The sequence below is a fragment of the Misgurnus anguillicaudatus genome, chromosome 19, assembly GCF_027580225.2.
Source record: "Misgurnus anguillicaudatus chromosome 19, ASM2758022v2, whole genome shotgun sequence".
Lineage (NCBI taxonomy): Eukaryota > Metazoa > Chordata > Actinopteri > Cypriniformes > Cobitidae > Misgurnus > Misgurnus anguillicaudatus.
In genome coordinates, this window is record NC_073355.2 from 2,902,243 (window position 1) to 2,919,297 (window position 17,055).

The following is a 17,055-nucleotide window of genomic DNA, read 5'->3' on the forward strand; positions in this document are numbered from 1 at the left end:
GGTTACTGCCAACCAGCGGTCTGCGCGTGTGTTTGCACGTCGACGCGGACGACGACGCAAAAGTATAAATGAAAACCGACGCGGAACCTACGCCGTCGCTGCTACGCCGTAGGACCTACGCACAACATAACGAGCCCTTTAATGCTATTTCGGAACAACACATTTTTTACTTTATATATTTTACTTTAAATGTATTTGGTGTACTTTTGTGTGCTAAAGTGGAACAACTTCAAGTGTACTTAGTACAATTTAAGCATATGGCTGTTTGTTCTAAATGCATGCTTGATAAGTGAATTTAGAGTTTATTTTTGTGTTTAATTTTTGTTAAACGTACAATACAAATGTATTATGAGTGTCTTGCAAACATACTTTCAGTATACCTTGAAAAGATTGTTTGCACACATTTTATAGATCTATATTTTTTGGCTAATCCAAAATTCTTAAAACTACCCTGGTAAAAATGAATATGGTAAGTATATTACGTTTTGTATACTTTAACATACCTGCAGCTAGACCAGTGACCAGTATACTTCAAGTTTGTTTATAATTAGTTAACTTAAAGAGTGCTATTTTGGGAATAGATGACTTCAGCTGATAACATATCCAAAATTATTTTTTGAAATTAATGTTTTCAATTAAATAAAAGCTGATTAAAACAGTCAAAAAATTTTTTAAAAATATATTTAAATATATATGTTTATTCACAGCATTCATAGTGTACACTATTTGCGTAAAAATGGAACAATTACTCATTGAAGAATGTCAAGAAGATTCAGAGTTTTCAACATCTTTCTCACGCAAAATCAACTTTAGTCTGGCAGGTTTTGATTCAGCCTAATAGTAGTCTGAAAAAGAGAGACAATAAGCTCAATTAACAAGTGTTTAATTTTAAGACATTGCATTTATTTAAGACTTACTGTTTTAAATCTATAGTTTAATGGCTAAAGAGAACAATGGCAACTGAGCAGAAAGTATATTTTTACGTAACTTGAGCTTGACTAGAATGTCCTCATATATAAAGAACTCTTCATTAAAATAACTTCCCAAAGTAGGCATATGAACATACTCAATTACCCCAAAAAGTAACATTAACATTTCTTTAGACTCACAGTATTCACATTAGATTATCATTTCACATTAGATTATCTTTTGTCTTTTAAAGATTCTTTTAGAAACCATAAATTGTCTATTTAAGCATTAATTATAAGCTCAAAACAACCTCAACATCATATGAGTTATTTTCTGTCATATTTCTTTACTCTTGTTTCATACGCAAACATATGATCTCATTTACAATTCAATTATTAACACTATCACCATGGCAACATTCACTTGAAACAAAATGGCGGACACCCGCGAACTCCGTGTGCATTACTGAACTCACGGTACTGTCAAATAGTTGTTTACCATCAAAATTCAAGCAACAATATAATTGCATTTTTTTCTCTCTGTGAAATAGCAATTTTTGTTTTTAAAAGGAACTTTCAAGATAGTTACTTCAGTTCGTAGTACATTCACGAGTACTTAAAATACAGTTTTGTTGTTCAAAACTCACTTAAAACGTTAAACACTAATGACAACCATTCAAATACACCTTTAACTTGTTATATAGGGAATGTGGAGTTGACGTCACGCTGTGTTGGATTATGTGTAATCCGCCATCTTTGCAGGCACGCGTCCTATCCCGCTGTATTTGAGTTAATGTATTGGAGGTTGCTTTTGTATTTTCTGTCGAGATTTTAATAAACTTCGATATGTTTGGTCAGTACTGCTCGATCAAGCAAGTCACGCGATCGTTCAGGGAGGAAACTGAACAACGGAATACGTTTTTCCAGCTTTTATTCGTGGAAAAAACAAAGGAAGCTGGTGCAGGAGCTGACGAAAAAAGACGCCGGATCGCGTGGTTTGCATGCTGTAATCAGGAGAAAAACGTTTACTTTTCAAAAAAAATCCCTGCATCAGCGAGAGTGTGTTCGCTGCATTTTCAGTCATTCAGTAATTTGTGATTAATAAAAGCAGAACCACTTAAATTGTCTTGTTTTTATGCTAACACTGTCAAACTAACTTACAAATGTAAGTTATTGATTGATTCATTCATTTATTTCTGATCACCCTAAACACATGAGTTATAAAAATAAATATTTAGAAAATTTTGACGATTGTAACACGTATTTTTTATTAAATGCAACTGCTCAAACCCACTGCTTGTGACTCTTTAAATAACAACGTTAGCTAAATATTTAGCATTTTGTTTGTTTTAATAACTTGGCCAAAACAGAAGTGCCATCTTTTGAACATGTGTTAATTCATCGCGCAGAATACAACGGAGAAATTATTTTATAGAATCATTAAGGTACGTAGGTAATAACACATTGTCAGTAAATAGCTGGTTTGCCAACCATAAGACTCCAAAAGAAGAAGTGTCACTTTACTATAAGCTTAAAGGGATTTATAGCTCTTAAACTCCTGCAAAGTGTAAATAAAGTCCTGCAAAAACAAGGTAATTGACCAGATATGTAAGCGGAGGTCCGTAATCCAGTCTTGGGCTGCTAAATCATATGGATCTATGTTGTTTATTTGTCCAAATAAAGTTTTTTGGCAGTAGCATTTAGTTTCTCCCGATAGGGTCCCTTCTCTTGTTCTTTCAACTTTTCGATATCTTCCGTTTTTCTTCAAATTTACCTAGTTTTAGCTTAACATGCCCAGAATTAAATGGCATAGCGGTCGTCGGTGCCTCTAAACATGGCGCCCACGTCCCATAATGCAACACTGCGGTGACGTACATTAACATTCCCTATACTCAAATTAATCTTACCTGCAAAGAATATTAAACAAGATAGATTAATTTCTCCCGGAGCATCTCGAATTATCTGCTCTCTGCATTAACTTGTGTATATAAGCGCTACTACTACTAAGCAGACCTATGCGAGAGCTCCCCCTAGCTGTCTGTATGATGTAGACCCCCTATGCACACACATACAAATATATTGCTACTGCAAAACTCTTTTACAATGAAAGGTGTGTCCCTGAAGTACTTTAAGAAATTCAGTTCAGGCAATTTACCTTCTTATTCTTCTGAAAAAAAAATATACAACACTCAAAATTTAAATGGGGGGTCTTCCGTTTCCATATCTTTTATTTAACTAGTACCACATATACAAACATCAATATATGAAGAGTTTCGTTGCAAAACGAGATAACTTTTTTTAATTGTCAGAAATCTCGTTTTTTGGTTGTGCATTCCAATTAACATCAATTCAACTGCAGTTGGTTTGTTTTGATTTAAACCTTCATAACTTAAAAAATACAGCTAAGTAGCACCATAAAACAAAATAATAACATGATAACATAATAATAAACATGTTTTGAGAAAAAAAAAGGATTTATCTTGTTTTCAGTGTTGGGAGTAACGCATTACAAAATATACACTGTAAAAAAATCAGTAGAAATTACAATGTAATTGCAGCTGGGTTGCCGGTAATTTACCGTAGATTTAAATTTATGTAATTTACTGGCAAGAGTTTGTTCAAAGTTAAATAAGTTTTAAATATTAACAAGTTTTAAGAGAATAAAACTATAAAATAACAGCCTCAATCATCATCAACCTTTTTCTTGGTTTTGCTTCAGATTTTGTTTCCCAGAATGTTTTGCTTGATGCTGTTTTTTTTTTACTCTGTAAAGACAAAGACTTGTAAATGTTAAATGTCCATTTAACTTTGAACAAAATGTTGCCAGAAACTAACATAAATTTAAATCTACGGTAAATTACCGGCAACCCAGCTGCAATTTTTGATGAAAGTAACTCAAAAGAAACGCAAAAGTAGTGTAACTCATTACAGTTCAGAGACAGTAATATTGTAATGTAACTAATTACTTTCAAATGTCAGTAATTTGTAATAAATAATGTATTACACTTTGGAAGTAACTTTTTCCAACACTGCTAGTTTTGCAACGAAACTCTTCATATTTGACAAAACAATTGCGCATTAATTTGTCGATATAACAGGCTAACAGTACTGTTAGCTATAAGCTAAAGCCACATTCAGACAGCCAGCGATGTTATCGCTGTGTGTCGCCCGTCTCTTTCAATGAAGCATTTCTAAATCTGCTTTGTCATAAACAAATGAGTACCATCCATGCCAGTAACTGACGAGAGAAGGATGACATGAACTCCACTGCTTTATTCTTATTGGTTGTCGCTCCCGAAATTCGCTCGACATTTGCATAAAGTTAAACTTTTCTTAACTTTCTCGCGTCGCTGGACACGCCCATACGGTCGCCAACAGTCACTTTCGATCGTGTCGCTGGAAGTCACCCGGTTTCCATTGAAATTAATGAGATCACGTCGCTCTGCTACACTCTAGATACACTTTATTTTACGGAGCTTATCCTCGTGTAATAGTATGTAATTTTAATGTAATTAAGAAGCTAATTCATGTATTTAAACTGTGAACTAGTGAGTCGATTCACACTTTGTTACAGATGGATAAGGTATGTAGAAACACATGAAGTACACTGTAAAAAATTTGTTGTAATTTTGCAGCTGGTTGCCAGTAACTTACTGTAGAAGATAAAGTCTGAAAATGTTTCATGTTCATTTAACTTTGAACAACATGTTGCCAGTAAATAACATAAATGTAAAATCTACAGTAAGTTACTGGCAGCTAGTTGCCAGTAATACCCATTAATACTGTAATTTCTACAGACATTTTTTACAGTGTACACTTAAGTACACTCTAGATACACTTTATTTTGCGTAGCATATCCCCGTGTAATATTATGTAATTTAAATGTAATTAAGAAGCTAATTCATGTAATTAAACTGTGAACTAGTGAGTTGATTCAAACTACGTTACAAATGAATAAGGTGTGTAGATACACATGAAGTACACTTAAGTACACTCTTGATACACTTTATTTTACGTAGCTTATCCCTGTGTAATATAATGTAATTTAAATGTAATTAAGAAGCTAATGCATGTAATTAACAGTGAACTAGTAAGTCGTTTCAAACTTAAGTACACTTAAGTACACTTTTGATACACTTTATTTTACGTAGCTTATCCCCGTGTAATATTATGTAATTTAAATGTAATTCAGAAGCTAATTCATGTATTTAAACTATGAGTCGATTCAAACTACTTTACAGATGAATAAGGTATGTAGATACACATGAAGTACACTTAAGTACACTCTAGATACACTTTATTTTACGTAGCTTATTCCCGTGTAATAGTATGTAATTTAAATGTAATTAAGAAGCTAATGCATGTAATTAACAGTGAACTAGTAAGTCGTTTCAAACTTAAGTACACTTAAGTACACTTTTGATACACTTTATTTTACGTAGCTTATCCCGTTTAATATTATGTAATTTAAATGTAATTAAGAAGCTAATTCATGTAATTAAACTGTGAACTAGTGAGTTGATTCAAACCACGTTACAGATGAATAAGGTATGTAGATACACATGTATTTAAACCATGAGTCGATTCAAACTACTTTACAGATGAATAAGGTATGTAGATACACATGAAGTACACTTAAGTACACTCTAGATACACTTTATTTTACGTAGCTTATCCCCGTGTAATAGTAAGTAATTTAAATGTAATTAAGAAGCTAATGCATGTAATTAACAGTGAACTAGTAAGTCGTTTCAAACTTAAGTACACTTAAGTACACTTTTGATACACTTTATTTTACGTAGCTTATCCCCGTTTAATATTATGTAATTTAAATGTAATTAAGAAGCTAATTCATGTAATTAAACTGTGAACTAGTGAGTTGATTCAAACCACGTTACAGATGAATAAGGTATGTAGATACACATGAAGTATACTTAAGTACACTCTTGATACACTTTATTTTACGTAGCTTATCCCTGTGTAATAGTATGTTATTTAAATGTAATTAACAAGCTAATGCATGTATTTAAACTGTGAACTATGTAACTAGTAACATATGTAGGTACTTGTTTTTACATAGTACTACACAAAGTACTTTCAATATGATTACATTGTAACACATATGTAACAAGACCTTTTATTACACCAGTAGTTAGCTTTGTAACAGACTCGACCTGTTACATATGTGTAACAGTTGCAGCTTATTACACGTGCATAATTACAATCTGTAAGTACATGCTGTTCCATAACTTAGTTACATATTAAGTACATTTAGTTGCATGTAATTACACCGTCTACTACTAAGTACTTAATGAGGTAATTACTCTGTATTAAGGACACCTTAAAATAAAGTGTTACCATACCGGCTGTTGCTTGCAAAATATATAGCTTCCATAATACATGACAACTTTTAAAACATAAAGGTGTAGTTACAGCATCCCAAAGAACCTATGTTTATAGAAATCATGCCAATTACACCGCATATGCATTATAGTCTTTGACAGAGGAAGGTCGGGGATTACAAAAAGCAAAAAACTAAAAAACAAGACAGAAAACAATAGAAACACAAGGGCTTACATAGACAAGAGTAATGAGTTTAAAAGAGACAGGTGCAAACAATGAGTACCATCCAAATATTTGCTTTGTTGTTTTGTAAGGGAAACTAGATGTCAGCCATTGGTAAGAATTTAAATGAAACATTTCTGTTTTTGCAGGTGTCAGTGTGTCGGCCAATCAGGATAATGAGACAGACATGGAGACTTTTCAGATGGAGATTGACAAAGACACAAAGAAGTGCACGTTCAGAACCAACGGTGGAAATTACTGGACACTCGTAGCTCACTGCGGCATTATGGCCACAGCTACAGAAGCGTAAAGAACTCTTATTCACATTCACAGATTCTATAATAATAAAAACGTACAGTGGGGTCCAAAAGTCAAAGACAATTTTAAAGCTTAAGGTTAATCATTGTTTCTTTAACATATTGTAGGAACACACATACACAAGGAAACCCCCAGGAACAACAGAGACAACTGAAGAAGAGATTATCTGACAGGATAATGCCTTGAAATATCTGGACACAGAGATTCACACTGGAGAACAAGCAATGGCAAGCTCACACTGCATTTGAAAACGTCTTGGTTACGTATGTAACCACGGTTCCAAGATGGAGGAAACGAGATGTTGTGTCGCTGACGACAGTATGGGGTGTGCTCTTAAGAGCCAGTCTGGTCTGACTTGTGTGTAAAACGCCAATAAAATTTCAATGAAATTACGTGAATGGCATTTGCATATCAGTTTTCCCCCCACGTTTGCGTGTATAAAAGGAGACAGCAAAGCCCAGTCATAGGCTTGTGTCTGAGGAGCTTGATACAGCTCACGCCAGAAAGTGGGGAGTGTCAGTTCAGCAGTCAGCAAGGCACGTATTACCACAGTTCCCTGACTGAGGAATGAGACATTGTATCGACAACACTATGGGGTGTCTACCTGAAATGCCACAACAATTCAATTTTTTCGATTCAGTTTTGTTTGTATAGCGCTTTTCACAATAGTTAATTGTTTCAAAACAGCTTTACATTAATAGAAACAGTGAAAAGCACAGAAAACCGACAGATAGCACAACATAATACACGATAGCATAAGCAGTTAAATTTGCTGCTGCTATGACTAAACATTATAAGCAAGCGTATTACTAATGTAACGTCTAGAAGAGGAAGCTAAGTTAAGCCCAAGAAGGCTGCCTCCCCAGGTGAAAAAAACCCCTAGGACAAAAAAACCCCGGGCTTTTAGCCGAAGAAATAAAAAAAAAGTCCTAGGAGGGAAAAACCCTTGGGATATATATATATATATATATATATATTAGGGCTGTCAAAAGATTAATCGCGATTAATCGCATCCAAAATAAAAGTTTGTGTTTACATAACATATGTGTGTGTACTGTGTATAATTATTATTTATATATAAAAACACACCCAATCATGTATATATTTAAGAATTTTTTTAAATATTTATATATAAAATATTTATATTTATATATAATATAAATTATAGAAATGTATATACAGTATTTAAATGCAAATATTTCTTAAATATATACATGAATGTATATATACATATACATTATTATATAGTTTTATGGTGCTACTTAGCTGTATTTTTTTTTGTTATGAATTTTTAAATTAAAACAAACCAACTGCAGTTGCATTGAAATTAATTGGAATGCACAACCAAAAAACAAGATTTCTGAACAATTAAAAAAATGGTGGTTATCTCGTTTTGCAACGAAACTCTTCATATATATACACACATATAATCGGATAAGGAGATTAAGCGGGTTCTGCCGGAGATCGTTGGTCAGGCATCAGCTGGACATCACTTTGAAGGACGGCCAGTAGATCAGAGGTGTGCCGACTTTCACATTTACCGGAACTGGGTCTGTTTGTCTCATTGTCCTCGGGGTCGAGGACGAGACAGGGAGAGAAAAACAAAATATTAGCGTAGGGGCCGTTCACATGTAATGCAAGTGTCACACAGTGATGTGGTTTAAATCAGCTTAGTTTCAGACAGACTAACTATTACGGCATAATTATGTTATCCACAGTTGAGGATTTTGCAAATTGGGTGCCCAATGCGAAGGTATATATGGTAACTAAGGGTCACCTTCCGATCTTTAAGAAAATGAAACTTGTCAACCCGTTTGACTAAGGCCTGAAGCCCCACTATCGTCGTTAATGCAGGTTCAGTGGCAAACGGGTCTTTATTGCATCCTATTTACAAGACCACGAGAAAACGCCAACATCGCTACCTGACCATATGTGTCAACCCGTTTGACTAAGGCTGTAGGCCCCACTGTCGTCGTTAATGCAGGTTCAGTGGCAAACGGGTCTGTATGGCATACTATTCACAAGACACACGAAAGCACCAAAATCGCAACCCAACCACACGTGCCAACCCGTTTGACTAAGGCTGGAGGCCCCACTGTCGTCGTTAATGCAGGTTCAGTGGCAAACGGGTCTGTATGGCATACTATTCGCAAGATATAAGAAAGCCCCAAAATCGCAACCCGACCATACGTGCCAACACATTTGACTAAGGCTGGAGGCCCCACTGTCGTCGTTAATGCAGGTTCAATGGCAAACAGGTCTGTATGGCATACTATTCACAAGACACACGAAAACGCCAAAATTGCAACCCGACCATACGTGCCAACCCGTTTGACTAAGGCCGGAAGCCCCACTGTCGTCGTTAATGCAGGTTCAGTGGCAAACGTGTCTGTATGGCATACTATTCACAAGACACATGAAAGTACCAAAATCGCAACCTGACCATACGTGCCAACCCGTTTGACTAAAGCCAGAGGCCCCACTGTCGTCGTTAATTCAGGTTCAGTGGCAAATGGTGGCAAACTATTTAATGCAATTCATTTTGAAGTGTTGATGCAGATAAGGTTTTTATTTATTTATTTGGTTGGTCTGTTTTATGACTGTGAGTGCTTTGTTCCGTAAAAATAGCTATTGCGAGATAAGTACCTTTACTAGACAAATTATGCAAATGCTTTGTTGAAGAGAAAAGTTTTAAGTCTAGATTTAAAATTATCGACTGTGTCTGATTCTCGGACATCGGTTGGTAAATCATTCCAGAGCTTAGGGGCTAAGTAGGAAAAGGATCTTCCACTTTTAGACACTTTTGATATTCTAGGGATAATCAAGAGACCAGAATTTTGCGACCGTAGTGTGCGTGATGGATTGTATTTTCTGATAGTAATTCTCTAAGATATGAGGCTGCTAGGCCATTTAAAGCTTTGAAGGGATTAGTGATATTTTAAATTGTATGCAATATTTATCTGGTAGCCAGTGTAAAGATGCCAGAATTGGGCTTATGTGGTCATACTTCTTAGATCGAGTAAGTACCCTTGCAGAAGCGTTTTGAACTAGCTGAAGCTTGTTTACATGATTTGCATGGCATCCCCCGAGTAGCGAGTTACAATAGTCTATTCTGGAGGTCATAAAGGCATGGATAAGCTTCTCTGCATCAGATGTAGTCAGTATATGGTGTATTTTTGAGATATTTCTAAGATGGAAGAATGTTTGTGTGGCAGACGTTGGCGATATGACTATCGAAAGATAAGTTGCTGTCGAACATCACACCTAAGTTCCTAACCGTGGAAGATGGCACCACAGTGCAGCCATCTATGGGTAACTTGTAATCTGACATATTCTGTTTGTAGCGATTCGGTTCAATAATAAGTATCTCTGTCTTATTGGAGTTCAGCTTAAGAAAGTTATGTGCCATCCAGTCACTAACATCGCTAAGGCAGTCTGTTAGCTTAGAAACCGTGTGTGTTTCGCTGGGATGTGAGGAGATTTAAAGCTGGGTATCATCCGCATAGCAGTGAAAACGTATGTTATGTTTCCTGATAATGTCTTCTAAAGGTAACATATATAACGAGAACAGGATAGGACCTAAAACTGATCCTTGCGGTACACCGTATTTAACCAGGGAGTGATATGATTCCTCCTCATTTACATAAACAAAGTGATAGCGATAGGTTAGATACGACCTAAACCAGGCTAGCGCCTGACCACTGATACCAACATAGTTTTCTAGCCTATTGAGTAAGATTGTGTGATCTATTGTGTCAAAGGCTGCACTAAGGTCTAGTAATATAAGGACTGAGATTTCACCACGATCGGATGTTAATAGGAGGTCATTTGTAACTCTAAGCAGCGCTGTCTCTGTGCTATGGTGGGGCCTGAATCCTGATTGGAACTTTTCATATGTACTATTAGTTGTCAAGAATGTGCGTAACTGGCGTGCCACTACCTTTTCTAATATTTTCGAAAGAAAAGGGAGATTTGAGATTGGTCTAAAGTTATTAAGCTCTCCCTGATCAAGCTGTGTTTTTTTAATCAGCGGTTTAATAACTGCTAGTTTGAAAGCTGTTGGAACGTATCCTATTTCTAGCGATGAGTTAAAGATATTTAGTACCGGGGTTGACACTACATGAATGTGTCATGTCGCCGGCGTCTGCCGCACAGCATTCTTCCATCTTGGAAGTGTCTCAGAAATAAGTAGTTTTGTGGGAACGGGTTCTAATATACAGGACGATGATTTGGATGATGTGACTATTTTAGAAAGCTCATCTATTGTAGTAGGTTTAAATGAATCAAGATGTTCGTATGGTAATCTAGTGTTAAGTGAATTAATAGGTAGAGTGGTGGCTGCGACACCTAATATGTTTGTGCAGTGTTGGGCCAGTTTCGGCCTGAGTTCTCCAAGGAGATAATTTTCAGCCAGAGCGAATGGCCAGGTGTCTCGCTTGCCTCAATATCATCTTCCCTTTTTTGAGTATGTCGGGTTCCTTACTAACATTCCCTTCTCATATGAGTGGGTTGGTACCTCTTCCATCATGGGCTTTCCAAGAGAGCTCGGGCTGATACTGGCTCAGCACTGTACAAACGTATTGGGTGTCACCCAACCCCCAGCTCTACAGATGTCTGTTAGGGTGGTGTCTTGTGCCAGTGCCCAGAGGAGGCAATGCCTCTGGTGTAGGGGGAGGCTGCAGACCTGGAGCAAGGCAGATTTATGGCCTTAGGCAGATATACGTCCCAGGCAGTTTTATGGGGGTCGTGGTCAGAGTGAGGGGGGAGGCAAACGTTCCCCACCACACTTGACTTACCTGAAAGGACATCAGGAGGAGAGTCATCAATGATGTTTCTCTTGAACCACCATTGTGGACATCGCTCAACTTCTGAAGACGCCCTGTTACGTTCTTTACCGAAGGGTGAGGTCAATGACAGTGTGAAGATCCTGTAAAATCTGTACAACGTGTAGATGTTGAAATGCCTTTTTCTAGTGCAGGATGACCATGGCGTGCAGGGCGGAGGCAGGCTTTGGAAGGGAGACTTGGTGGGCACCAACGGTACCTTTCAAGATCAGTAAGTTCCCCATGTAGTTTAGAAAGGAACAGTAGTGGGATGGAGCTGGGCTTAATGGCACCCAATATTACTTAATTAAGCTGAGAATGTTTAGGCAAAAGCAATGCATGCGCTGCAACCTAATGTTTTCAGCTGCCCAATCACACACAGCTGTCATCTGAGTGTTTGGTTTACCCAGGGCTCAACTGCTGAAAAATGGGAGCTCCAGGGGCTCATCCATAATTTTACATAGCAAAAAAATCACCCTTCGATGATGCGGCTGTGACCACAACGTTCAAAATAAACACGCTCCTGAAAGAGAGTATAACCTGTCAGAAACGCAGCCTTCGCATACTGGCATAACAGACAACTGAGAGAGCGAATGTAGCTGTCACGGGGGGGGTCTACTCTCCAAGAAGCACAGAGATGAAAAAGCCGTCCTTAAAAAGACATTCATTCTGCGCAGAAATTGCTCTTTTAGACAATGCTCTGACAATCTGCTGATTCCGCCCAGGGGATTTGCAAGACAGACCTGCTCCCACGCCGTCACGCCAACAGTAAACTTTTTCGTATATACTGGAAGAGAAACCAAACTAGCGAGCTCCGAAGAACAAGAGCGTATGACTGGGCTTTGCTGTCTTCTCGCAAGAGTGGGCAGAGACCGGTATGTAAATACCATTCGCGAAATTTAAGTGAAATTTCATTGCCATTTTACACACAAGTCAGACCAGATTGGCTCTCGGGAGAACACCCTATGCTGTTATCATCTACACAATGTCAAGTGGATGACAGATAGGGAACTTTCCAAATCACTGTGTTGCATAACGCAACAAGGTTTCTTCTCATCTTGTCATAGCTGCATGCATACTGCACAACACAGTGCTGACGAGTTGCACACACTATGAAACATTCGTTAAAGAGCCGTTCTTGACCATCAGCAAAAATTTGTTTTCTCACATAAATTCTCATAAGAAATTACAGCAATTTTGCTTAGCATTTATACCGTCTGCACCTTGATTGGCTGGATTAGTTCCACCTTATCATTGTGTCGCTCACATTACAAGTTCATGTGGTAATAATATCAAACAGGTTTAAAAACATTGTAGAGTCTGTGATAGCTCAATACAGGTCCAGATCACGTTGCTGCTGACTTGCTCATACTTAACGAGCTTCAGCAAATGCAATGAACACTGATTTTGTTCACAGTCCAGGGGTTTTGTTGCAGACATTGGAAATCTCTACACGCAAAATTCAGCCAAAAATCCCATAGTGTGAGCTTGCCATAAGTAGCACGGTAAGTAATGAGTGTGAGCTCGTGTGTCTAGTGTTCATGATCAAACAGCTGATAAGTTTCAGGTGACATTAATAAGTACTCTGGGTGAGATGCATGACTAAAGGGGAACTTGGCGTAGCGTGAATTTAATATTGCTCAAAGGCCTTTCTAAAAGCCTGAATGATCTGGTGCCATGACTGTCTCTGACCATGAAGACCATTAAGAACTATCTTGAGGGTTCTGATTGAATGTAAGTAAGGAACAGGGGCCAGATTCATGAAAATTTTCTTAAGATAAAATAATAACATTCTAAAGATAAATTATAAGAAGTTCGTAAGAATGTTCATAAGTGCATTTCTCAAATATTTAAATGTATAGCCGAAGATTTTCCAGAATTTTTTAAAAGAACTGCCCCTCCACTTTTTTAAAAAAAATGCTAATGCACAACACTCTACCTGCTCCTGAGAGGGAACATCTATTAAACATGTGCCCAAGAGAGTGCATGCAGGAGCCTCTTCTCTTCGCTCTGTTTACAAGTTGCTGCCGGCATAGCTCATACATTGAGATGTTTACCGTGTCTGCACGGTTCGGGACTTGTGCCAGGGCTAGCATCGTTAATCATAGCTTACATCAACTTCTACTAGCAGTGATTTTAAATGGATTTCTCCAAATAGCATGACAAACTTTACCTGTCGAGTAGAAACTGTGGGACTGAGGATTCAGTGGGAAGCCCAACCTGTACTTTTAGTGCACGCCAGCGTGTGAAATATTCTCCCAAAAACACTCTGGTCTTGTTTCTTTCTTCAGAGCCCTTTCTCTTCTTGTTATGCAATTCGTAGACACTTTTTCTCTTGCGAACCTCAGACATTTTGAAAAAACACGGTGAGAACGCGAGCTGAATGGCTGAAACCGTAGCTCACAACACATATACACCTGAAAGTGCACATGTGCAGAAAGCGATCCTAGGGACGAGCACGTACGACAGCCTTTTGTCAACATATCATCAGAATGATTGACAACTGGGATGACCAATAGTCTTGATGACCCACCCGGAAAAAGAAAATCTTCCGCTATACCTTTAATTAAGAACATCTTAAATTAATAAAATGACAAGCTTTGAAAATGAATCTACCCTGCTAATGAGGTTATTCGTCCATTAATCTTTTTACCACCTTGCAATCATTAATGCGATCTATACTACAAACAAGTGATGTGTTAAGACTAGAGGATGTTATTCGCTGTTGTAACAGTGGCTAGTTAGTGTATGAAGGTCAGTAAACATCATTCCCTAATCTCCCAATTGATTCATCGAGCACTCTGGACCCGTACTTTATTATTTGTGCGCTCGACTGCCATGGTGAACTGATTTCTGCACAGAGCGTCTTTGAGCGGTTGACATTAGTAATTTCACAATGAATTATGGAGGAAGTAATATGTTAGCTAATATTATCACTAATACTTCGTGTTTGATGACTCATTATTACTGAAGTAAGCCATTAAACTTCATTATTATTTGAGTATGAAGTGTCTTGAGTCTTTGTGAAGTAAACAGTTTAAATGGCCATTTCTGACTACACAAAACATGTCACATTTACAGTAGAGCCCTGCACGGGCCTGAAATCTAGGCACTGACCCGGCCCTGGCCTGAGACGCTTAAGCCCTAGCCCGGCCCTTGTCCGACAGCTTATCAGAATTCTCAGCCCGAGTCCGACCCGAGTACTTTTTAATTCTCCCCATTAGGAATCTGTGTCCGCAGATATAGTCTCTGCATTGCGTGTGTTTGTGAGTAGAAGTCTGTGCTGTCTGCTGTGAGGTTTTTATGAGAGAAGCACAAACTTTTTAATAGCCTATTTAATATGTAAAACTTGAATTTGAAATAAAACTTACTGCAGAGAAGTTAATGAGATCTCTATCATCTCTCTTGCTACGTGACGCGACAATTATTTATTATTTCAAATCCGTTTACAAGATATATATATATATAAACTGATGTTAAACTGATGAAATTATCTTGCTATAGCTACATTCATTATGAATTCATTATGTATATTATATAAAACTCTATGGTCGTGACAGCAGATTATCCATCATCTGTTGGTTCATGTTTGTCCAGTTTAATTCAGGGTAATCCTTTAATAAAATGTATAATATAGTTAGGGGTGACCTCGATTAAGGATTTACATATTGGAATCAGAATTGTCGAATCTTTCCATAGTCGACTGATAGTCGAATCATCTATGTGTGTGCATGGGTTGGGAGGGGGTCAGACCAGGTACAAATTGGTAACTTTTATTTTCTTTCACAAGCAGCACACCTAAACAACTTTCTGATAAAGTGACGAACGAAAGTGACGAATTTCAAGTGATGAACGAAGACATAACTGACGATGCATTTATATATTTTTAAGGTAAAATGTAAGGCAACATTTGTTTAATTATTCATAACATTTTAAAGCCACGATCTACAGAACATCACACAAAAAACTTTTTGATAACTAAACCTAAAAATATACCGCAAAGGTGATCCTGCCTTGGAAACCCCGGCTACAATTCAGTGTTTTTATTTAATTTGGAGATTTAGCGCGTCAAAGCAGTCATAACCCAAAAAAACGACAAATGAGAAATGACAAATAATTTCTGATAGTTACTGCAAATGATAAAAACTAAGCTTTATATACAATTCATTAAACGTTAATTTATAACAAGAAAAACACTGAAATGAATGATTATAGGCACTACGCGTATTATTTAACACAGAAATACCTGCTTCCTTGCTTTGACTTTGATCATCTCTGTATTCACTTTAGATACAAAAAAGACCTGATTATATTATTTATTTCAGGAATCTCTTTGCTATCATTTGAAAGTGAACACCGACCGTAATATTAAATCACAAGAAAGACAGTCGTGTCAGGCATAAATATAGGTTCGGTGCAGATATTTTCCGACCGTGTCATCACTGAAATAAAAAAAACGGCTTACCTGTTTTGTAGTTTAACTTTTGACAAGATAACCACTATGTTTAAAATACATTTTAAAAACTTATATTTATTTATATAGTTTGATGAACTCCTAAATATGAGACGCAGAGCACCTAGCACGTTCGGCTAAATTGCATGCGCAAGCATGGCCAGCACGCAATAGCGCAACATCGATACAACGAAAAGCAATCCAAAATGTACAGACTTAAATTAGATCAGAATTTACGTTTATAATAAATACATTTTTATAAAATAAGGTCAGAAGTAACAAAGTGCAGAACAAATGTGCAAGATGCCTCAAGTGCATGGAAACAAAACACAAGCCAAATAGATAAATCAGATAACCCAGAGTGATTTATAAATAAAATAATATAAAGAATTTATTAAAAGAACGAAAGTATAGCCAGAATTGCCAGCTTTGTCTTTTAAATGTAGAAACAAAAAGGCAATGGTTTATTAACATAGGAACCTCTTTTTGGTTTGTCACAGGGATTGCTGGATTTATTAACGCATTTTAAAAATATTTATCAAAAGCTGCTACTTCACATATTATTTGCAGGATTATAATAATATGCTGTATATTAATATATTGGGAGAAAGTTGTTATATGTGAAATCAGATAATGTGTGCACCCATATGGCCAAAATTGAAGGATCCTCATTTCATAACACATCTGCGACAATTCGACTGTGAGATTGGTAGTCGAATCAGGCTTCTACTATCGATGCATCGAATCTTCGACTATTCGGGGTCACCCCTAAATATAGTTATAAAATATTTTATAGTTTTGTAATATCCAACAGCTTTCAAACTAGCAGTTATTAAACCGCTGATTAAAAAACCGCAGCTTGATCAGGGAGAGCTTAATAACTTTAGACCAATCTCAAATCTACCTTTTCTTTCGAAAATATTAGAAAAGGTAGTGGCAAGCCAGTTACGCACATTCTTGACAAATAATAGTACATATGAAAAGTTCC

The 17,055-nt window shown here is 36.9% G+C and overlaps 1 protein-coding gene across 1 annotated transcript in view; it reads left to right on the forward strand.

The window, feature by feature from the left end:
* The window catches only part of fscn2a (fascin actin-bundling protein 2a, retinal), a 69,887-nt gene that overhangs the window by 30,501 nt on the left and 22,331 nt on the right, over nucleotides 1-17,055 (forward strand). Inside the window, exon 2 of the mRNA XM_073856813.1 lies at nucleotides 6,623-6,779. Coding sequence (XP_073712914.1) covers nucleotides 6,623-6,779 — 157 coding nt within the window. The remainder of the gene's footprint in view (nucleotides 1-6,622; nucleotides 6,780-17,055) is intronic.